Source organism: Blennius ocellaris (genome assembly GCF_963422515.1).
Source record: "Blennius ocellaris genome assembly, chromosome: 22".
Lineage (NCBI taxonomy): Eukaryota > Metazoa > Chordata > Actinopteri > Blenniiformes > Blenniidae > Blennius > Blennius ocellaris.
Genome location: NC_137671.1, coordinates 17427924 through 17452563, shown reverse-complemented (window position 1 = coordinate 17452563; position 24640 = coordinate 17427924). Strand labels below are relative to the sequence as shown.

At 41.9% G+C, this 24640-nt stretch overlaps 1 protein-coding gene across 2 annotated transcripts in view; it reads right to left on the bottom strand.

The window, feature by feature from the left end:
- Positions 1–9616: 9616 nt before the first annotated feature.
- The window catches only part of mpped1 (metallophosphoesterase domain containing 1), a gene marked incomplete at both ends in the record, with an annotated part of 407823 nt that continues 392799 nt past the window's right edge, over positions 9617–24640 (bottom strand). For both annotated transcript variants that reach the window (XM_080518493.1, XM_080518492.1), the window contains 2 exons: positions 9617–9735; positions 13537–13650. In XM_080518493.1, coding sequence (XP_080374619.1) covers positions 9617–9735; positions 13537–13650 — 233 coding nt within the window. The remainder of the gene's footprint in view (positions 9736–13536; positions 13651–24640) is intronic.

The window sequence follows — 24640 nt, the reverse complement described above, 5'->3', positions numbered from 1 at the left end:
TTTCTCCCTTCAGTCTCCTCTTCAGGATGTAAAATGCTCAGTTGGGTTAAGGTCCAGTGATTGACTTGGCCAGTCTCAGACCTTTCACTTTTTCCCTCTGATGAAGTCCTTTGTTGTGTTGGCAGTGTGTTTTTGGGTCAATGTCTTGTTGCATTCTGAAGCTTCTCCCGATTAGTTTGGATTCATTTTTCTGTGAATGGCCAGACAAAATGATTTTGTAGACTTCATAATTCATTCTGCTGCTCCCATCATGAATTACATCATCAATAAAGATGAGTGAGCCCATTCCTGAAGCAGCCATGTAAACCCAATCCATGACATTACCTCCACCATGCTTCACAGATGAGCTTGTGTCTTGTGTGTGCATCATAAGCAGATCCTTTTTTATCCATACCGTAGCCTTTCCATCACTTTGGTAGAGGTTAATCTGTTCTTCTCAGTGCATAAAACGTTGTTCTAAAACTTTTGTGGCTCATCTCTCTACTTCCATCCAATCTGAGCCAATCCAAAATCCAATCTGGCCTTCTGATTCTTTTTGCTGATGAGTGGTTTGCGTCGTATGGTATGGCCTGTATATTTCTTCTCGCGAAGTCTTCTTTGAACAGTGGATTGTGATACCTTCACCTCTGCCCTGTGGAAGTTGCTTGCGATGTCATTGACTGTTGTCTGTGTTTCTTCACAGCTCTCACAATGTTTCTGTCACCAACAGCTGTTGCTCCCCTTGGCCGACCTGTTCGACGTCTGTTGCTCAGTACACCAGTAGTTTCTTTCTTTTTTAGGACGTTCCAAATTGTTGTATTGGCTATGCCCAATGTTTGTGCAGTAGCTCTGATCTATTTTCCCTCTTCTCTCAGCTTTGAAATAGTTTGCTTTTGTCCCATAAGCCGTGTTTCCACCGCACAAAAAGTGCAGGGACGGAACGCAGCTTAACGGAGCAAGGCGTAACCGGAGCCAAATCCGGTACCCGTTTCCACTGCAGAAAGGAGCTTAAAAAGTAGGCGGGGCTTAGAGATGTGTGATGTTACAACAGTCATCTCAGCCAGGCGGCAGATCTGGATTTCATGACTCCGCAGTTGTTGTTGTTTACATCCTCCACTTTGCACTAGTTGTTTTGTTAACTTTTATTTTTTGCAGCCAGAGAGCTGCAGCTGCAACTTCCGTGTTGGTTCCGAGAGAGCGAACGCTCCGGTGACTTGCCCCGCACCCGGACGTGCCCCGGCTGGCCGCAGCACAGAGTGCGATGCACCGCGACACGGCAGCCCTTAGCTTTTTGCTCAAATGCCAGAGCAGCCACCCTGGCAGCTATGTGCTGGAACACGGAGGCTGCTCCGAGCGTCAGCGGCGCGGTTGAACAGACTGCTGACCGCCGCTGAATCGCGTTTGAACAGAAACCTCAGCCACGATGCAAAGACAGACCCAGCACGGCGCACCGGCACGGCGCACCCCCGGCATGGCACACTGATTCTATGCTGCAAACAGAGAGCTCCGACGTGAAGCAAAGTCTGGAGCCCCGGTCTCCCCCTGCCTCACATCTGCTCTTTCACAACCAACATGACATTTCAGCAGCAAAGAAAAGAAAAGGGGGAGAAAAAAAACCAACCAGTGCAAAGCTGACCTCGCCAACAGCAGAGGATTTATCCAGCTGACATTAAAATATTGAGGGTGTGTAGTAAATCACTGGCCAATGAGCAGACGGCTCCTCAAACTCAGACCCGTTCCATGGTCCCGGGTACCCCGATGGAGGAGTCGCAGAAAAGCCACCGCCTTTGGAGCGGTTGTTTCCGGAAAATCACTAATTCTTGCGGTGGAAACGCAAACCGTAACAGACTATATCTGTCCATTCCAACACTTTTTGTGTGGTGGAAACCTGGTTATAGACCGCTCTCTGGTCTTCATGTTTGCTTAACTGCATATCCAGTCTTCACAGGTGAAACCCAGAGCCAGAAACAAGCACTATCTAACATTTAAGCAGTCAATCTAAAAGGCCACACCTGAGCAGCTAGAAACACCCATCAGTCACATGTTCCAATACTTTTGCTTGCTTGAAAAATGGGTGGGTTCAAACAAAAGGTGCTCTGTCCTGAGTTGAACACATCTAGATATAAATACTATGAAATAAAAGCTGGAATTCTGAACCTTTGTCTCATACTCATGTTTTGATCTGAAACCCAAATGTCTTCACTACACAACAAAAACAATGGTATTGACCTTGCTGTTCCAATACTTTTGGAGGGAACTCTATGAAAACATTATTAATAAATAATAATAAAAAAATAAATAAAAGGTAGTTTATCTGCACTCCGACCACACGGCAAGGGTTTGCATCCAAACTCTGAGCTTCTTGTGATAACTGTGCATTTTACCCCTGTGCCATTTTCTGTTGATACCTCCAGCTGCTTCTTCCCACAACCCAAACACACACTCATAAGAATAATTTGTACTTTTTTTGTAAAATTTTCTCTCGGTTTTGCATTTCACTGATTCAGGATCCTCTAAAGCGGCCTGCATGCTGCTCCATTGATATGATGCAAATGGAAAATCATTGCCTCTATGTTGTCAGAGACAATTCAAGGTTGTATGTGGTGCAAAGTACTTCACTGCCATAACACTTGGAGGCGCCAAGTTTCTGAAATGTCTGTCATTAACTCGCACGAAACTCGTTGGATTGGAACCATGGATGAGCAACTTTGGTCCATTTTCAGTAGCAAAAATTTAAAAAACCTTCGGCACTTTAAACATGACGGTAAATGAAAAAAAAAAAAAACCTGGAAAAGCAGACTATACTAGAGATGATGTCATGGAACACACCAATCATAATCTTTGCAATCTGCATTGCTTTGACATGTATTTACAAATGTTTGAATGTGCACATCACGCGTTACAGAGACACTTTGCATCACAAGAACTACCACAAATTGGCATGAAAATACATCATTAATGGGTATAAAAGAACCAACTTCCCACAAAGAAGACCAGTCCCAATCATCTCAGTGTGAACACACGTGTTTCACAAATGCAACAAATAACCTTTCACACACTCGTGACCTTTGTCCTTTGCTGCCTCAGTCCTGCAGGTTAGTTTTTTCTGTCAGACGACTTGTGTTGATGCCAAAACCACAAGGGAGATGTGCTGCAGGACTTCATGCTTCACTACTGACCTTCACTCACACTCCTCCAGCAGTTGTTCAGCTTTATGATGGTTTTATGCACAAAAGATGCTCTAAGAACGTTTGATTTTAAAAATACAAGTCAAACTTTAAAATCAACATCTTGGAATACGAATATTGATGACACACTTTATTATTTGTAGTACATAGGTGGACAGATGTTACATTGCGAAAGTGCTGTTAATGTTCAGGAATATAAGTACAAAAAGGATTTCTCACAAAAACTCAGCAATCAGCAGGGATTTCAGCACTCTTTATACATGGAACAAAACAGCATTTAAGTATTCACATAGACTGAATAAGTATGTACTTGGTACTGAACTTGACTGCTAATGGAGGCTACCTTAAACCTCAAGAGAACTGAGAGACCACTGCTGAAGACCACTCACAGTGTGAAGTGACAGCTCTCTGACTGCATGTGGAAATGGTGCTGAACCAATCAAACACACCCATCAGCAGGATCAGTGTGCCATAAGTAAAGACAGGCATTGTGAGGATTTTATTGACTTCTTCTCTGCCGAGACTGTTACTGCTACAATTATCCAATGTGCTTTTTAACTGTTTGGTAAAGCACAATTTACATTTCTGTGTCCACTATGTTTAAAGGGCCTAGTTTGGAGCAATCTAAATATATTGTAAAGACCTCGATCTGGTAGAAAGAGCTCTGTTTAGTCCATTTAGTAAGATGGCTGTGGGAATTTGGATCTGTACATTTCTTTTTTTTTTTTTTTAAACTGAGTATTGCAACTTTTTAAACTTGTGATCTTCCGCTCATGACCCTCCTTCACTACCTTCAGCGTCCACACTGTGAGAATCATTGATACCTCTTATTTTTTAATCTTCAAATGATTTCGCAGTTCAAATTTCGCAGTTCAAATACTGGCTCATGCCTTTCTGTGTGGGGCTTGCATGTCCTCTAGGGAGAGGACACACAGGGGTGTGCATTGGTTTCCTCCCACACCCCAAAAAACCTGCACCGTGGTTCCCTGAGCAAGACCCTCGGCCAACATCAGCTCTCCGAGAGCACCGCGCTGCAGGACTGCTCCCAATGGCTCGATTCCGTGAAGACATTTCCCCACTGGGAACTATGAAGGGACCAAAAAAAAAATGGAAATTAAAAAAATGTTAGAAAAAAGCATGCGCTCATATTGACAACAGCAAGACTTTTTGCAGCAAGACTTCAGAATTCAAAATGTCCTCCTCAGACATCACAATCAGAGAGACCTGAGGAAAATCATGGAGAAGTGAAAGATTAATGCAGATACGTCGATGAATGATTTGAGAGGTGCAGTTGACTTGTGCTGACAAGCCAACGAAATAAATAACCTTTTTAACCACGTGGACGATGACTTGGGGAGCTTCAGACTGTTTCCTGCACCAACGTCATGTTGGAAGTGAGAAGTCTGACAAAGAAATGTAAAAAATGTGTCGTTCATCCAGTGGAAAAAGCCAGCACAACTCCACGAGAAGGCCAAGGGAGGACAAAAAGAGGAGGGGAGACATGAGTGTATTAAAGCTGGCTGTATTAATGGCAAAGTAAAAAAAAAAATGGCAGCGAATAAATTACCCGGGCTCCCTCAGGATTACTAATGTAATTATTTGAACGAGGGTTCTCATTAGAGTGTGCAGAGGTGTGGAAGACCTGCGGAACAAAATGAGAGGCAGTAAGGGTTTAGCTACTGGAAATTAACTAACTGCTCGGGGCCCTATATTTGATACGAGACACAGATAGCTTTGATTGGAACTAAAGAGAAAAAGCGGAATGAGGAACGTTTCCTTACCGCCTCTAATTTTTCTTTTTGTCAAACAGAGAACAGACAAAAGAGAAGAGCGAGAACGGAAATAAGGAAATACGATCCACTGGTCACAGATAAGGTTTTATTAGATTGATGGAGAGTTGCTCCAAAATGTATTAAGAAAGAAAAGTACTTTACATTTTTCAGCCTCCAGAACCCATCGGGACTTCAATTTGCCCCCCCAAAATACGACGCCATATGAACACTTAAATTGCTGAAGACTGTACACCCACTTAATACAGGACCCTCGAGTTCATGAGCATCCGCAAAAAATAAAAGTAGAAATGTCGCCAAAGACAACTGAGACTTTAAAAGGTAGCGTCACCGTCTGCTTTCAAGATGGAGCTGTTGGTTTTTTTCTTTTTTCTTTACTCCTCCAACCAGTAAATACCTCATTTCGGAACCAAACTCTTTATATGCAGATTGTCTGAGTAGCAGAAGCCATCGTCTCCTTAAAGCATGCCTCAAGAAATAAATCAAGAAATATTGCGGCACAACTCTTTTTTTTTTTTCTTTCCCTTGGATAACACAAGAAACACATAACATGGTAATTGAAGCAGGAGAGCATCAAAGGAAGAGACGTCTAGATGAAGACTGGAGCTGCAGAGAAGGACCAAACACAGCTTTCCTGAAAGTTCGGAGATAAAAGTGCCTGCACATCTTTTTTTTGTTCTTTTCAGTCGTTGACTTTCTTCCTTTCTGGGAATGTTTGCCTTCATAGATGCTAATTAAGTTTGGTTTTCAATGATGAGAGAGGGTCTCTATGTTTTTTTTTCACATTTCCAAACTCAAACTTCCTCCACATGTCCCAGAATGCACCTGCCTCAGAACAGTCAGCAAATAGAAAATTGTCCATCGACAAGTTTAACACCTGACATGATGACATCAGAGGTGTAATGTGTTTTGCTTCTTCAAAACTATTTTCAAATAAGTCAAACCCATATATACAGAGTGTAGAATGTCAGATGCTTTTTTTTTTTTTTTTTTTTTTATTTTTTATTATCATGCTGTTTAAATACAATCAGACTGTTGTATCCAGTACCACTTTGTGACACTGGGTGGTGTGTTGACTGCTCAGTCTAACAGCAGCTGTTTTTAAATGGACACAAATAATGGCAATGAAAGCCTGATTAGAATAACAATGTTCTTTGGGGTTGTTTTTTTTTAAACTCATGTACCTGGTATGGTCTAATTGGAAATACATTTGTATCCTAAATACATGTAAGTCTTTAGGATGAAACACTGCTCTCAAAAATATAATTCTTGTTTCCTGCTTGGACTCTTAATATTTCACAAGTGTTTTAATTTCCAAAGAAACACAAAAAGCTCACTTATTTGGATGAACAAATCATCTCCAATATGTCCATGTGAAGCTGGAACTTTGATCATGTGATCATGTCACAGTGGAAAGCATTATGTGGCTGAATGAGTTTCCCTTCACAACAATTTGATCACTTTGTTCAGTGTTCATTCAGTGTAAATCTGACCTCTCAATGAAACATAATTCCCTCGCACTGATTCAAGAGGTGACCCTGTAAACACAGCTACTGACAGATGAAGCTAACAGGGTTGGCTCAGATAGTTTGGATTACTTGGCTGACAGATTGGCTTTGTAGACCAGGTGAGGTGACCTGGTGACTCTCTGGGAAGATGCTGCTCCGGATTGGCCTCCAGTGAAATTAAACAGTTCCAGAACTTTTAATAATCAGTGCATTCGTACCGGGCACATGGTACGTTGGCCATTTGTGGTTACAATGGATTTTCCCTCAGCTGTAGGGAATAGTTACAATCAAAAGTGCAGTGAAAAATGTGTGAGATGTCACTTTATGCCTTAAGTGGCAGTAGTAAGGGGGCACTGGCGTGCTCATGTACACCACAGGATTGTGTCTTTGGAGTTTTAGTTGTTTTGTAGATTTAGCTAGTGACTGCCAAAAGCTTCAGCTGAATAGTAGTAATGTTTACTATTGAATCTGAAAATATTCTAAGTGGATGGAGGACCAACTCTGTACTACTGTATTTCCAAAACTGGAAACCACCTGGTTCTTTTTCTAACTTAAGGAACAATACCTAAAACAATAAAACACATATTTAAGATGAAATGGCATGCAATCATGGTAATGGTTTACTATTAATGGTATTAAATGAAAGGTTATCACATACTGCACGTGAAGCTAAGATTATTGAAACTGAGTATTTGCTGCCTTACTAGACTGCAATGCTAGGTCCAAGCAATTTCTGCTAAATGCTTTGCTAAAAGAAGCTTGAGAGTTTTCATTTTTTCAAGCTGCAAAACAGGACATTGGTATTTTCAAAATGAACTTAGGATATCATCAAGTTTTAATGCAACGACAAGCAGAAAATTAAAGATTTGATTTGGGCTGACACGATGTTTAGATCTCGTCAGACTGTTTTGTCAAAAACGTTTAATTGTTCTGGTTAACAACAGTAAAAGCCACTCAATTTGGGTCAGACACATATGAAGCTTCACTTAAAACAATAAATATTTGAAAAATCTGGGTTTAGCTCAAGCAAAGTTGGAGGAAGCAGAGATACTAATGCTAATTCTGCCTTAACATAACCATATACTTGCTCATTTCCTTTCTTACCATCAAACACTTGTGGATTTCGTGGTCGTTTTTTCCTCAAACTGGCCAAAGTTCTTAAAGAGGTTTTTGGTAAATCAGTTCTTTTTTTCCTGAGCTTTAGCGTTTTGTCCCAACAGCAGGTTTCAATTTGAGTATCTTTACATGTGGTATTAGCATCTCCAGAAGAGTCTCAGACTATACAACTGACACAATAAAATAAAATACTTGTGACCTGTAAAAGTTAGATCAATTTACAAACATCAGCCATACCATTATGGCTACTGATTACATTTTTTTATAGGATCTGCAGTGAAAAAAACCCTCACTCATCAGGGTAAATAAAATAAAGTTGATTGGAGTATAGACTCCATTGAATCCCTGAAGGTGTGCTGAGAATTTGACACATTGATGCTCGCAGCAGATCCTTTAGGTATGTGCCGTTACAAATTGGGGTCTCAATAAAGCCACATGTAGGCTATGGAGCAGGATGAGCCAACAAGCACTATGGTGTGGGAGATGTTCAGATCAAGTGAGCTAGACATCAAAAGTCACGAAAACGTATTTTATCTTTTGGTATCGAACACACTATGGACAAAATGTTCACTTTGTGCACAATGTTCGTCCTACTAACACCTGCCATAATAAAGTAATTCATTCACAATCATAGTGTTATGGCTGATAGGTGTAATTTGCTGTGATGGAGTATTCTTTACTTCCTGTTAAAAGGGAGGTTTTCTTTTTCCCTTTCCACCATCTCCTATACTTGCTTCCATGGAATTGTTGGGTTTTTGTCAGTAAAAGTGCCTTAAAATGACGGTGTCATATCTGGATATAGAAACCTTTTGAAATAAAGTTGAAAAGAAAGGAATCGAATTGAACTGAACTGAACTGAATTGAATTTGTCAAAGTCTTGGTCCCACTCTGCCTTCATGTTATGCAGTGACCCTAATCTTCCTTGTTCTCCTGCTGGGAAACATCAATATATCAGTGACCGCTGACATATGAGGAGTGAGAGAAGGAATACCTCCATCTGTAATGTCAAAGACCTTGGGAAGATCAAAGTGTGATGAGGGCTCGTTATGAAGAGAAATATTTAGAAATCAGAGCAAGGAAAAAGGAAAAAGGAAACCCTACACACAGACAGACTGATTTAAGATATGAAAACGTTAACAATCACCAAATGGGGCCGAGCAGCTTCACAGAAGAAGAAAATACTAGAATAAGCATTTATATTACTTAGAAATAGATCAAATGAAACAGTACAACCACGCAGTTCTGGACACAAATATTAAACATTTAGCAGAGAAACAACTTCAAAATCCTCAAAAAAAAGTTTTTTTTTTTAAAGTGATTAAGAACATTTACAGCTTTACTCCCTGTGCGTAAAATGAGCCTTTGAGGCAAACGTCCTCGGTGTGGAGCACCTCTGTGTTTTGTGTGAGCCACAAAGGATGAAGAGCGAGGAGGAGGAGGAGCAAGAGGAGGAGGCATCCCTCTCACCTCCTCCTCTTCTTCATCCTCCTCCTCCTCCTTCTCCGCCTTAAATCCTCGCTGAGGGCTGTAATGAGGCCCGAGGGAGCCATGTCAACATGTTTGACACGTAGACTGTCACACAGCCTGGAGGGGAGTCCTTTCTCTGCCCTCACACACTCCCTTTGACCTCCTACTCACACACAAAACACACACAAGCTGATGTGAACACACACTCCAGCCTGAGGGAGAGGAGATGAAGAGGGAGATAGGGGGCAGTAGTGTGAAAAGCAGATTGGAAGTGATGGTTTCAAAGCGGGGTGGAGGAAAGTGGTGTGAGCCCCCCCCTCCCAACCAATCTGCCCCTCCCAGATTGTCAGAGCAGCACGAAAACGCAGTGAGAAATCCAGGAAGCACTTCTGTGCAGGCTGGGATGAAGAAGATAGAGAGGGAGAGTCCATCCCGACACTCTGCGTTCTTATTTACAGGATTCGGGATCTGGATCATTGTGTCTCGCTCCATCCGGCCGGCCTCACCTCCCCCTCCGGGCCCCCTTCTCCTCGCCAGCGGCAGGGCTTTTCGGGCGAGCACCCTCTCGTCATGAAGCCCGGGGATTGGGCAGGTCAAACACCATGGGTGGGTTCATGGGCAGGAAGTTGACGGTGCAGGCGGAGGCATTGACAAACGTTGTGTTTCCGTCCGTCATCATACCGTAACCTGCAGAACAGAGTGGAAACACAGTTTTATTTCATGTTCTCAAGGACTCACTGTGTTTTCATTGGTGCCAGTTCCTTTGAACTACTGTAAAACATTAGTAGAATGTAGATAACAATAGATAGATGTCGGGCCGCACAGTGGCGCAGTGGTTGGCGCTCTTGCTAAGTCTGACCCACCCTTCCACAGTCCAACAACATGCATGTAAGGTACATTTGTGATGCAAAATTGCCCCGAGGTGTGAATGTGAACGCGTGTGGTTGTTGGTCTATGTGTATTTGCCTCGTGACAGACTGACGACCTGTCCAGGTTGTACACTGCCCTCGCGTGACCCTGAACTGGAAAAGCGGGAAAGAACATTCCTGTTGTGTTTGTTCTACAAGCTGCTGTTCTTTTTCATCACAGTCAATTAGATGCAACAGTTCAAAAAAATGATTGTGCGACGCCTCTTAAAGAGGCAGGCACAATTAATAATCTCTTATTTGCTGGGAAACGTGTTAACAGAACATTGTGAGTAATAGTAAAGTCACTGACGATACGCACAATCTTTTGTTTCATGGATGCTTCACTTTTATTTGTAATTTGACACCAGATTCACAATTGTGTTGTTTGCTCATACTAAATCACTGTAGTAACATCACTATATTTGATGAAGTTCATGTCCTTATCATGTCTAAAAAATTTGTTTTGTTGTCATTATTTCAGTTTAATGTGTTGCTATCATTTCTCAGCAAACAATGTTATAATTTTCACGAGCCAGTTTATGTGTTATTTAAATATATATATATACATACCTGATTATATTTTACTGCTTTACTGCTTCACTATTCATTGTTTGATTGGTGATATGTCTCGATGATATCTTTAGTAATCAAAAATTAAAGGACATATACTATATATTTTACTTGTAGAGTGGGAATAAGCTCCAGCTTTTTAATGATTAGCAGCAGGGATTGCTGTTCCTTTCATGTGCTTTTCTATCCTTTGAACATTGTTTGAAGTAAATCAGTCTGTGGAGCTGCTTTTTTTCTCGTTACACTAAAACTGAGATGAAAGTTTGGACAGCTTGATTGACAGGGGAACAAAAGAAGAGACAAAAAAGCAACTCCGAGTAAACAGAAGATGCTCTAAAATCACTCTTGGTGCGAACTTGTCGGCTCACTATCGCAGCACCACAGCCTCCTGAATGCTGCCAGTCCAGATACTTGTGCAGATGGCGTGTCGCAATGTGTTAGCATCGTTTCGAGCAGAAGCTAGCTGTGAATTTTAGCCATTATTTTTTTTAATAGGGGTGTCTCTCTGTATTTCTAATTTTACATTATATAATTAATACACCATTATCAATACATGCATATGATCAGTTCCACTCTCTTATGAGGAGAGCTTCTTGTTTCTCCTCTACCATCTGATCAAGTTTCTAATCTAGGAGCGTGAGACCCCCTTGACCCTGGATTGAATCCAGGATTAAAACAGCATGGTGGGCAGGCATAAGAGACATAAGCGAGTTAGCAGGGTCACATTGTAACGAGCTGGAGGACATTTGTGTTAAAAGCAGAACGAAATTACATGTCAATAAGCAGAGTATCATTGCCCCTCGCCTACGTGACCTCACAACCTGTCCCTCCATACCGACAGACAAAGATGATGTAGAAGTTGAAGAGGAGGGACTGGTCATTTCTCCACTCCGAAGTTGAGCAGAAAAACACAATCTGAGGAGAACGCAAAGCAACATGCAACTCTTTCAACACTCCTGAAACCACAACAATGTATATGTATATCATCGTAGAGCCTCATAGCTGTTGTCTTTTATCACAAGCATGGGGAAAATTGCCCGTTTCACCAGAGGTTGTAGTCTTCGTAGAACATCTGCCGTCTTCAGTAGCCAAACCACAGACAAGCCCATGGTGTTTTTTGCATGGGAGGATATGACACAATCATGAATGAGGTCTACGTGGACCAAAGGGTTGTAAATCCTCCATTTCCACGGAGCAAATCTGACCCTGATGAACAGGCTCCATCTACTGCAACTTAATTTGTACTCAATTGCATCACTCATCTCACATGATGGACCACAACATTCCTCTCACTCACAGTGTCACACAAAACCTGCCTGAATAAGATACTTTTTTTAAAGCAACTTTCAAATTTTCACTTAGTTTTATGTTTTATCTGCTTTGAGACCTTGTTGTCAGTTTTTACCTTTAAAAAAAAGAAAAAAGATTTTAGCCATTTTAGCTATATTTTTCACCTTTGTAGTGGTTTAAGCTCCTATCACAATTTGAGCTAGTTTGGCATTTTAAGTCATTTTATCTATTTTTACTCTTGTTGTTACCACTCTACCCGTAGAAGCAATTTTAACTATTATATCTATTGAAGCCAATTTAGCTAAATTAGCTTCTTTAGCCATTTTTGCTCCTTAAGAGATTTTGTCTGCTTTCATTTAAACATTTTCTCATTTGAAAGTTTAGCTATTTTACCGGTTGGATATATTTTTACAGGCTTAGCCATGCTTGCTCTTTTTTCTATTTTGCTTTCAAAATTCTTTCCAGTCTTCACTGGCTTCCAGTCAATTTCGTATTGAGTTCAACATTGTATTCCTGACTTTCTGTGTGTTGCATGGTCAGGCCCCTCAATACATCACTGAATTGTTGTGCCCCTACACTTAGAGAGCGCACCCTCCGGTCCGAAGGCCAAGGTCTCTTAAATATCCTAAAACCTGGGGTGACCTGCCGTTCCAGGTAGTAGCCCCCAGACTCCGTAATAACCTGCAGCATTGCCTTTGTGAGCTTGACTGTGTGGACTCTTTTAAAAAGCATCTGAAGACCACGCTTTTCAGAAAAGCTTTTAGTTAAATTGCTTTTTAACTTTCATTATCTTTTATTATGTGGCTCGTGGTGTTTTAAAGTCACACGTTTTATTATCCATTGTGTGATGTTGCTGCTGCTGTTTTAGTTTCACTTTGTTGTACAGCACTTTGTGATTTTAATCTGTGAAAAGCGCTGCATAAATAAAATGTACTAACTTACTTGCAAGCCCCAATGTCCCGATTCCACATCTAACCCAAAGAGACACCCAACCACACTCTGGATTGTGCAAAGAGTACCAGAGAAAGCGAGGATGAACATGGGGACCCGGGACCAACCCCGTGATGGATTGATGGGTTGTTTAAAATTATACCTAATATAACTTTTGTTTTGCACTTCCTGTGCCGTGGCATCGCGGGGCAGGTCCGGTTTTCACGTGGTTCCACTGAAAAGTTGTGGATGGTACAGAAAGAACCTGCGACTACCGAGTAGGATTTTCCACCACCCCTCCAGGTTTTAACAAGGCACCGAGGAACAGGTCTGTGAGGAAGAGTGATACTGCATGCTGTCTGCTGATTGGCAGTGACGATTGTCACTCTCGCCTTGCCCGCAATATTTAATTGTTTCATTGGCCGTAAACCTTCCGTTGTTGTTTACATGTGCCGCTTTGCACTCACTGATTGATTTGTGCTCACGGGTTTATTGAAATGTTGGCACGACACAACATCGCAGTCTTTTAACAAGATACAGACGCTCCTCTCAGGAACAGGAAGAGGAGATTCAACAGGAGCTGGACGCTGCTGTTCACAATGAGAACGTTCGCCATGTACTGTGCGATGGAAAAGCGGCCAAGAAGAGTTGATATAGGAAACGTTTACAATGCACCAAATGTGTAGATTATGTGTACCAGATAAAGAAAAAACAAGCAGAAATAAAGGATCATTCTTTGATGTATGTTGTGTCTGAGACCATGGTGGATAGAGAACCCTCATTCTCCTACCTTCATGAATGTGTCCAAACACATGGAGTTTGGGCTGGACCCTCCTCTGGACCGTGTTAAGGAGTTCCATGCATCCGACACGCTGCATCTTCTTGGGGACCCAGTCCAGAAACCCTGCAAAGTAACAGGCGGATCAGATAGTGGTTGCAGATGATAGGAAAATGTTCGGCATAAATGGGACCAGAATATGCCACTTTTATGTCAATGTCATTCACAGCCCCGAACAACTATTAGCAGTGGTTGATAAACTTGTGAAAACACTTTATTCAGAGCAGGTGGAGCTGCACAATGCTGAACAACTTCAGCTGAATTTGTAACACTTGCATTTTCCATGGCATTGCATCTTACACTGACATTTTGTGAGTTGTTGGCAACTCTGGGCAACTGGCAGAAGTGGAAAGATGTGGTTGATGTCGTCAGAGTTGGACTGTGATCTATGTTATCCAGTGCACCAGTGGTGAACAGGCCTTTTCAAAACTATATTGTGCAGACTAATCTTTCTTCAGTATGCATAGCTATAACAACACAACCCAGCTCTGGTAATATCTCCAGCACTCTGTTATAGGACAGCCAATTATCATGCAACAACTCTTGAACGTCAAGAACTCCTGTTGAAGGTCCCATCAAAAATGTATTTGTGATTCAGCATCTGGTATATAAGGATCTTTGTCGCTGTGGCCAAAATCATGGTATTCAGATGAAGCCAAAGGCGCATCATCATGGAAAGCAACACAGACATCTCCCACTAGGGCGAGTGTGGCTCAGGTGGTAGAGTGGTCGTCTTTGGAGTGAGAGGTCGGAGGTTCGATCCCAGTCTACACCGGTCTATGTGTCGAAGTGTCCTTGGGCACATATATGTGCGCATGTATGCACACATATATGTACATAACATATAGGAAAACGGCCAATTTTATATATGTCACATATATGCCAAACCTATATCAAAACCTATATTGAAACATATATGTTTATATAGGTTCTTTCCATGTGGGTGAGTGTGAGTGGTGTGGCTTTAATGTCCTGTAGTTGTTTTGTAATTCACTATAATGTTCCGTCACTCTAAACAAGTCTGCAATGAACCTCCTGGAACTGTCGGCGCGCCGCAGCGCAGCGGTTTTACTGTGAAAGGTACAGGAAGCTCCAAGCTTCAGACACCAGTTGATCCGCTGTCGTGACCTGCAGCCGCAATTCTACGTTCTTCCTGCCATTCATGTTGCGTAATGACGTTACGTCACTGCGTCGTTCACGAACCACCTACATTTGACCACTCTTTGTAGCGGGACTGAGGTGAGCTTTGCCTCCTTACGTCCCTCCGGGATGAACTGCAGTGGGACCGAGGCTCAAGGAGGGAGTGGAGGGACCAAAGAGCCGCAGCTCCGGAGCCGCGGGTTGCCGACCCCTGGGTTAGAACAACACAATGTTCTACAACTAGTTCGTGCAGTGAGCACAAGGCTTGGGTAAGCAGGACATTGCAAGACGAAACCATTAATGTTGACATCAATGGCAGTTATATGATGTGGATAGTAAAAATGGATATAAACAATTACAAGTGCACTATTCCATTCACAACCCCTGCAATTAAGATAAGCTTTTATTTTGAAACACAAAATACAAATACCATGGAAGGACCCCATGATACACAAAACCCTCTTCACTCCTGGTTGCCAACTTACAGATATTAAATTAAACTAAACTAAATCAACTAACTAACTATACAAACTAAGCAACAAAAACAGAACAGAACACAATCCTTACCAACACAAACAAGCCTAATATAACCCCAAATAAAGACATTTGAAACACCGCTTACCAAATTCCCATAATGCATTGCAGCGATCAGCTCCGTGACGCGACAGTATATTTCGGCTGGCAAGTGTTAATGTAACAAAATTGTAAAACATCAATTAAGAAACTTAAACAATTATTCAAAATCAGTCTCCAGACTCTCCCAACCAGATATATTTCATGACATTGCAGCACATCCTTTGTTGATGTTGGAAATACAGAAACACGGAGAAAATACGAGAAAAACAATTCTGACGGCAGAGCTGTCTGTGGTGCTGAAACCACTCCCGTAGAGCGTCTGTGGTGCTGAAACCTCTCCTGTAGAGCGTCTGTGGTGCTGAAACCTCTCCCGTAGAGCGTCTGTGGTGCTGAAACCTCTCCCGTAGAGCGTCTGTGGTGCTGAAACCTCTCCTGTAGAGCGTCTGTGGTGCTGAAACCTCTCCCGTAGAGCGTCTGTGGTGCTGAAACCTCTCCCGTAGAGCGTCTGTGGTGCTGAAACCTCTCCTGTAGAGCGTCTGTGGTGCTGAAACCTCTCCTGTAGAGCGTCTGTGGTGCTGAAACCTCTCCTGTAGAGCGTCTGTGGTGCTGAAACCTCTCCTGTAGAGTGTCTGTGGTGCTGAAACCACTCCCGTAGAGCGTCTGTGGTGCTGAAACCTCTCCTGTAGAGCGTCTGTGGTGCTGAAACCTCTCCCGTAGAGCGTCTGTGGTGCTGAAACCTCTCCCGTAGAGCGTCTGTGGTGCTGAAACCTCTCCTGTAGAGCGTCTGTGGTGCTGAAACCTCTCCCGTAGAGCGTCTGTGGTGCTGAAACCTCTCCCGTAGAGCGTCTGTGGTGCTGAAACCTCTCCTGTAGAGCGTCTGTGGTGCTGAAACCTCTCCTGTAGAGCGTCTGTGGTGCTGAAACCTCTCCTGTAGAGCGTCTGTGGTGCTGAAACCTCTCCTGTAGAGTGTCTGTGGTGCTGAAACCACTCCTGTAGAGTGTCTGTGGTGCTGAAACCTCTCCTGTAGAGCGTCTGTGGTGCTGAAACCACTCCCGTAGAGCGTCTGTGGTGCTGAAACCACTCCTGTAGAGCGTCTGTGGTGCTGAAACCTCTCCTGTAGAACGTCTGTGGTGCTGAAACCACTCCTGTAGAGCATCTGTGGTGCTGAAACCTCTCCTGTAGAGCGTCTGTGGTGCTGAAACCTCTCCTGTGGTGTGTCTGTGGTGCTGAAACCTCTCCTGTAGAACGTCTGTGGTGCTGAAACCACTCCTGTAGAGCGTCTGTGGTGCTGAAACCTCTCCTGTAGAGCATCTGTGGTGCTGAAACCTCTCCTGTAGAGCGTCTGTGGTGCTGAAACCTCTCCTGTAGAGCGTCTGTGGTGCTGAAACCACTCCCGTAGAGCGTCTGTGGTGCTGAAACCACTCCCGTAGAGCGTCTGTGGTGCTGAAACCACTCCTGTAGAGCGTCTGTGGTGCTGAAACCTCTCCCGTAGAGCGTCTGTGGTGCTGAAACCTCTCCTGTAGAGCGTCTGTGGTGCTGAAACCTCTCCCGTAGAGCGTCTGTGGTGCTGAAACCTCTCCCGTAGAGCGTCTGTGGTGCTGAAACCACTCCCGTAGAGCGTCTGTGGTGCTGAAACCACTCCCGTAGAGCGTCTGTGGTGCTGAAACCTCTCCTGTAGAGCGTCTGTGGTGCTGAAACCTCTCCCGTAGAGCGTCTGTGGTGCTGAAACCTCTCCCGTAGAGCGTCTGTGGTGCTGAAACCTCTCCTGTAGAGCGTCTGTGGTGCTGAAACCTCTCCTGTAGAGCGTCTGTGGTGCTGAAACCTCTCCTGTAGAGCGTCTGTGGTGCTGAAACCTCTCCTGTAGAGTGTCTGTGGTGCTGAAACCACTCCTGTAGAGTGTCTGTGGTGCTGAAACCTCTCCTGTAGAGCGTCTGTGGTGCTGAAACCACTCCCGTAGAGCGTCTGTGGTGCTGAAACCACTCCTGTAGAGCGTCTGTGGTGCTGAAACCTCTCCTGTAGAACGTCTGTGGTGCTGAAACCACTCCTGTAGAGCATCTGTGGTGCTGAAACCTCTCCTGTAGAGCGTCTGTGGTGCTGAAACCTCTCCTGTGGTGTGTCTGTGGTGCTGAAACCTCTCCTGTAGAACGTCTGTGGTGCTGAAACCACTCCTGTAGAGCGTCTGTGGTGCTGAAACCTCTCCTGTAGAGCATCTGTGGTGCTGAAACATCTCCTGTAGAGCGTCTGTGGTGCTGAAACCTCTCCTGTGGTGTGTCTGTGGTGCTGAAACCTCTCCTGTAGAACGTCTGTGGTGCTGAAACCACTCCTGTAGAGCGTCTGTGGTGCTGAAACCTCTCCTGTAGAGCATCTGTGGTGCTGAAACCTCTCCTGTAGAGCGTCTGTGGTGCTGAAACCTCTCCTGTAGAGCGTCTGTGGTGCTGAAACCACTCCTGTAGAGCGTCTGTGGTGCTGAAATCTCTCCTGTGGTGCTGAAACCACTCCTGTAGAGCGTCTGTGGTGCTGAAACCTCTCCTGTGGTGCGTCCCCATCACAAATTTACATGGAAGTATGAGCATGAGCAAACACATCCATACACTGGATATGACTGGCAAAGGCAGAGCAGCAGTGCATCTTCAGGAGAAGATGTGGGCTTCACAGTAAGACAGCGCAGGTGTGAGTGAGTTTTGTAGCCTCTCTGCTGTACCAGGAAATAGCGGTGTCGAGTCATTTGGGCTATGAAAAGCACAAAATGCTGACACTTTCAAACGTATAGGTACTGTCAGCTACCAGAAATTGAAAAATCAATTATAATTATATTATAATTAAAAGAAATACTCAAAATATATATTTCATTCATTTAAATTCACCCTTGGGGAGACACTGTCTACCGTGACTGCTTGTTACTGCTGTACTTGTCTAAAAGAGTAACTATTAACAGAACAATGATTTATCCAATCGCCGTTTGTCTGAATGATTTCAGGTTTTCATTGAATATAAACTTTGATGTCTTTGGAAGATTCTCTGTACTTTCATGGCTCAATGTGTCTCCATGAGGGTTATGAATGTCACGTCTCTTCAAAAGGCCATACATCACATTTTTGAATAGAGCTCTTCATTTTCAGGACACTCGTCTAATGACAAAGTGCACATCACAGCACAAAACAAAACACTTAGAAAGATGCCGTAGAAAATAAAGATCAATCAAAGCCACACACAGACACAGACTTCACAGTATGTGTGACAAGGATGAAGCACAGAGTGTATATGATTTAGAGGCCACCTCGTGAGGAGGGATGCTGCTGATGCTGAGTCAATAAAAGCATCAAGTCAGAGGAATGAAATGACTGAGGAGCTCATGCCTCCATCTTTGCTGCTATCTGTCGCTCTGTCCAGACAGGAACAAAAGATAAAACAAACACAAAGGAGGGAGAATGAACAAAAGACAAAAGAAGGTAAAGACAATGATGGCGAGAAGTGCCTTACATGCAATGTGCCCACAAAAAGTTTAATCCGTCACCATGATTACTCTGATTAAAATGTTAACGCTATTAACCCATCTGCAGTGCAGAATAAAATAATGTGTCCCTAGGTCTGTCAATATCTCACATCGGATTCATTGTCCATGTGAAATGTACTGCGGCGCGTTTCGAACCGCGTTGCATTGTGTCGCATCGGCCTGGAGCTCATTTGCATAAAGTAGAATCCTGCCAATGTTATGCAAATGAGGTGCAGGGAGCAGCGGTCTGAGGCTTTGCAAAACTTTTATAACATGTTTAAACGAGCTGTAGTGGAACCACAACCTTGAAGAAGGAGTAATGGGGCCACATCAATGTGAATACGCTTTTTTTTTTAAAGAGAGAAGTTGATGAACATATTCTGTTAAAGGTGTTTAATATATATATATATATTCCCTTCTTTCTTGAGTCTGTTTGTTAAAATAAAACAAAAGGCAATTCAAAATGTATTATATTTAATTGTGATTTATTCAAATTATCCACAGTGATTAGTCTGAATATAAAATTTTATTATTTATTTGGGATATCACATGGCTTAATATGTCCACTGGATCCATCAATTTCTTGCATCAAATTAATTCATTGCTCCTTTATGAAAGTGCTCTTGAGACAATCTGCAGAGTGGATTAGTAATAAATTATTTTGAGAATTTCCCCCTGGGATTAAAAAACTCCGATTCTGATGAATATTGAATCTTTAAAACCGATGGAATGACAGGGGTATTAGACAAAAAGTTTATGGCTATCAATTTCCGAAGAAGATAAAATAATTGATTGTATGATCAGAGCACTTTAGATTTGGCCAATCAAATGTATCAGAGCTTTTTTTGAACTGCTAAATGTTGTCTTTATAAAGCAGAGAGTCCTAATCTAATCCAAGACAGGCTAGCAGGTGTTGTTGAGGTGAAAACAGTTTGACTGAAAACAAAGTGTGGACTGTGGATTGATCTCTGGGCTGGGCAAAAAACAAGTCTTGCATCCTCAAAGACACTCCAGAAAACATTTTAAAAGAGAAATTCTAAGCCGTTAAGTACAGTTCAAGGTGAGATACGATAAAACCTCCACATTTCACTGCCCTCCTTAGTACCTCACCACAGTCACACATAAAAACTAGCAACATCCATTGGGACACATTTGATTAAATGTGTTCCCCAATGGTACAAGCTCAGTACTCGTTTCAAGGCTGGTGAATGCTGCCCTGTTAGCCTTGCAAATATTATAATTTGATGTTTTCATCTGAAAGTTTTTGATGACAACAATCCAGAAGTTTGTGTCAATTGTTGTGTTTTGTTCTTGTGCATCAAATGAAACAAAGACAAAGTAACTAATTAGACTCTACGGAAGATTTAAAGATTCTTCATTTGTATGTTTCAGCACCAGACTGCTCCAGTCACAGTTAATGGAGCCTCTCGTGCGCATCACCAACATAAAAACGTCCATGTTGTCGGCCGGCAGAGAATCAGTCAGGCTGGTAGAGTAAATCTTACGATGTGGGGGAGAAGAGAAAGGCCACACTTTTAGTATCGGTTTGGGCATGAAGTGTCTTAAAACCCTAAGTGTCTTCTTTACAAGTCTTGGAAGCTGGTAGAAGTGAAGTGAGAAGTTACGAGGGCTTTTTGTGTTTTGGGGTATTTCGCTCTAATGTGCTTCTTGTTTTGAAAGCAGCTGTTGCTTTGGGCACCGAGCCTGTTTCGTCTTTTTTGTCTCACTTTCTCTAATTCTTGCTCTGCTGTTAACTTCCTCCTCGCAGCCAGATAAAGAGGCCATATTTTCCCTCTGCCGTTGCCGATCTGCAGCTTTATTGTGGCTCATAAAAGACAGCGGCGTTTGCCGCAGTGCAAAACAACGTCTCGGTGGTGATCCCTTCATCTTGTCTTTCTTCTCTTCCTTCGTGTATGTCGCATTGGAGAAGACGTCCTTTTCCCTTGTCCCCGTCCTTCTCCGTCTCACACCGTTCCCTCCAGTCCTGCTCGGTGTGTCATGCATTAGTAGCCTGCTGTAGCTGCTCCATATGCTGGCGGCTTACGAGCAGATAGCAGGAGACACTTGGCTGAGCTGAACGGAAAATAAAACGGCAGCGTTCGGAGCCGAGACGCAGACATAGAAATCAATCACACACACTCGTCTGAACACCACAGCTGCAGTGGGAGATGAGGTGTGAAAGTGTGTGTGTGTGCGCGACAGAAACAGTGAGAAAGAGAAAAGCATGCACAGGATGTCAGTTAGCATCTGCGTATGTTGGCATGAGGATGAAAATAAGCTGAGGTGATTATTAAGAGGGCTAATAATCTGGCGTGGGAGAAGCCGGGTGAATGTCGTGAGTCATTGCTCTGATTAGCTTCGCCTCCTATTCATGCACTCACTACGATTCATCAGTTTGCTCTCACGTCAGATGGAACCCTTCACTGAGCGTGGAACAGATCTGAATGTTTGTAGCGTGTGTCTGTGCATTTGTTCAAATGCCAGGGTTGCAAAACGTATCGAGTGGGGCCTAAAACAAACCCGCCAAAAAGGTCCAAGCTAAACTGTCGGACTACTTGACTTAAAATGTAAAAGTTACTTCTGTTTATAATGTATTTTAGTGAGATTATACAACACAATTTTTTACTTTTATATTCTATTCTATTGTATTTTATAACATTCCTAGGTACCAGATTGCTGCAACAAAACAATTTCCCTTCGGGGATGATTAAAGTTATTATCTATCTATCTATCTATCTATCTATCTATCTATCTATCTATCTATCTATCTATCTATCTATCTATCTATCCAAACTAGCATTAGCACCAATGCCAAATAGTGGGTTAGATTTGTGAAAACATGCTGCAGAAATCTAGCCCTCTCACAGAATTGAACATATTTCTGCATATTTACTCAAAAAGCACAAACTTAAATAAACTGGAGTTTTGGATGCAACAAAATTAAAAAAACAAAAACTGCAAATGGGAAATTTGATTTCAGGACACTGTTAGCCTTGTTATGTCATAATGTTGAAATCCCATTATGTGTTCATGTTCTTGTGAAAATGCATTAAATAAAATGTTGATGTTTCAATAATTTATTTGCTTATGTTTCCACCAAAATTATTTGGAGGTGCGGTCCAGTCACATAAAAAGTCTGTTTGTACTCCCGGAAATACTTTGATACCCATGCTTTAAGTGTTCACCTTCAGCAGATTTATATTTGAAAGCAGAGTACAATTTGTAAAGAAAGTGTAACAGGGGTTCAGCAATACAACACTTTTCAATAAAACACAGAAATAGCACTGTTTATATAAGTGATCATATCATGAATAGTATGCAAACGCTGAACAAATCAAAGTGATGAAAGATTTCAACCACAAAACTAACTGTGCAGGTGGTTTATGTTGATCAGGAGGGGGCGGACCCCAACAGCCCATAGTACAACTGTAATCTTCGTGGAAGCTACAGCTAAAACCTTATTGGCAATGTACATGGCACAGCTACTGAAGTCAAATGGAAAAGAAGGGATTGGAAATGTAATTTGGATGGAAAATAGAATAGAAAAAAAATACTGAATTTTAAATAGAAACTGCAAAGTAATATTTAATAAACTGACAGTGGCACTGTCAGTATGGAGGGATTCATTGTTTTGCACTAGTCTATTATTGATTTAATTTGACTTATATTTAACAGTGCCACCTTGTGGTCGTTTGGGGAGTAGTTTCCGTCTACTACATCTGAACTTTGACAGTAAAAATTGTGCTCAAGCAATGTCTCTTGTTATGTTTATTTCATGTGCTACTGATCACTAGATGTGTGATTCAAGTTTTGGTGATGTTTGAGATGTTGACTTCTGTCCATTTGTGTTTTAAGCTGCAAAGCTAGCGCCGGCATGCTAATGCTTATATGCTAGCGACGTTTGCAAAATATAATGTTTAACATATGTTTAAATGTTTTTGGATGTTACGGATAATGCAGTCTAACACTCTGTTAAAACCTGTTTCCTGGAGCTCTGAATAAAATCCATTTGATGTGATGGTGAATGTTCTCAGTGAGACAAGCAGAAAAATTACAATTTTTCAAGTCTGAAATCACAAATGCAGGATAGTCCAGAAAAAAACTCCCACACAGTAACTTTGATCTTCACTCAGCCTATTTATCCTCAGGCTGATGGCCACATCTCCTCACTCGCTATATTTAATGTAATTACTCTGACGGCCATAAATAATCGATAAAATGAAAAAAAAGAAAGGGTTACAGCGCCAATTTTTGCCTCCACAGATGTGACACATTCTGTCTCAGACATGTGGAACATTAATCAGCGTGTGTGTGTGTGTGTGTGTGTGTGTGTGTGTGTGTGTGTGTGTAGTGCAAATAAAACATGGTGGCTTTTACTGTAACTGCAGAGCGAGTGCACAATCTGCATAAATGAAGTTAAACGTTTGTTTCAAATTATTATTAAAAATGTTTATTTAGTAGAGAACTGTTCTCATGAGGTTTGCAATGATTTGTTTTTCCTTTGGGAGAATAAAACTAAGTCCAGGTAAAATAACATATTTCTAACCCTAACATAAACTGTAAAACTAAAAAGTAAAATTAAGATGTGAAAGTACTGACTCCTCACTATTTCATTTTTCATTAAATAAATTAAGCATACTTGTTCAAAACAACAAAAAACGTGCTGAATATTAATAACACTTAATTTACACAATTATTACAGTAAATTCAAACAAATTCAGATTTTCCGACTTATTTATAATATTAAAGGTTTTCTCTATAACTACCAATCTAAACACTGCTGCTTCTTTTTTTAAGATTTCAATTTGTACTGTCTCCATAAGACTTTCTCTCTGGCGTGAAGCATTTGTGTTGATCCTCATTGCCGGTTCATTTGCAACTAAACTCCCACCAAGTAACAGCTTCACTGGCTTTAAACTGTGTCTCAGTGTGTACTCTCAATTTTTAATTACTGTACTCCAGAAGTCAGTCAAATATTTTCTGGGTGTTTGCTGTGCATTAATGAAAATCCGGTGCTGAAATACATTTTATTGTAACAGATCCTGTCATAACATCCTTAGCTACTGACTTTTAAAATGAATCTTCACATCCTTCACTCTGTAAATCTCTTCCTGACTGTTTTTGAAATGTAAAATGTTAGAGTGTAAACAATAATGTTGGTGTGTTTTATGAATGTTAGCTCACCATTGTAAACATGGCCATAGGCGTAATAATTGTTAAGTGAACAAATGTTTGAGTGAGGATGCTTTCCATGAAAAACCTTCAGTTGATACACTCTTTTCTATGATGGCCCAGAAAGTCCCAACACCAAATAGTCACCACACAAAAACAGAAGTCACAACACAGAGACAAAAGTGACAACACAAACAGAAAACACATAATGCAAATAGAAACGTCACCACACAAGTCACCAAAGAATTGCATGAGCTAACAAATAATAACGAAAGTCACCAAACAAATGCAGAAGTCACAACAAAAATACAAAAAATTACAACAAAAAAACTAAAGTCACAATGGTCCAGACACAAGTCCCAATGCAAATACAAAATCTCAAATGTACAGCGCCCCAGACCTAACATGGTAAATAAATACAACAATTGTGGCCATGATGTGGCTATAACGTGCGCAAGAAATATTCATTTGTGGCCATTAAATAAGTATAACATGTGCACGAAATACTAATTTGTGGCCACGAAGTAGGTAGACTATCATTCATGGGCAGCTGGATAAACAAATCAAGTGCACCTTCCTGCAATAGCCGATGTTATGTCCATAAGGTGAGTGTTTTTTCTTGTTTTCTTCTAATCAATATCGTGTTATCACACATTAAGGCAGTTATTTAATTAG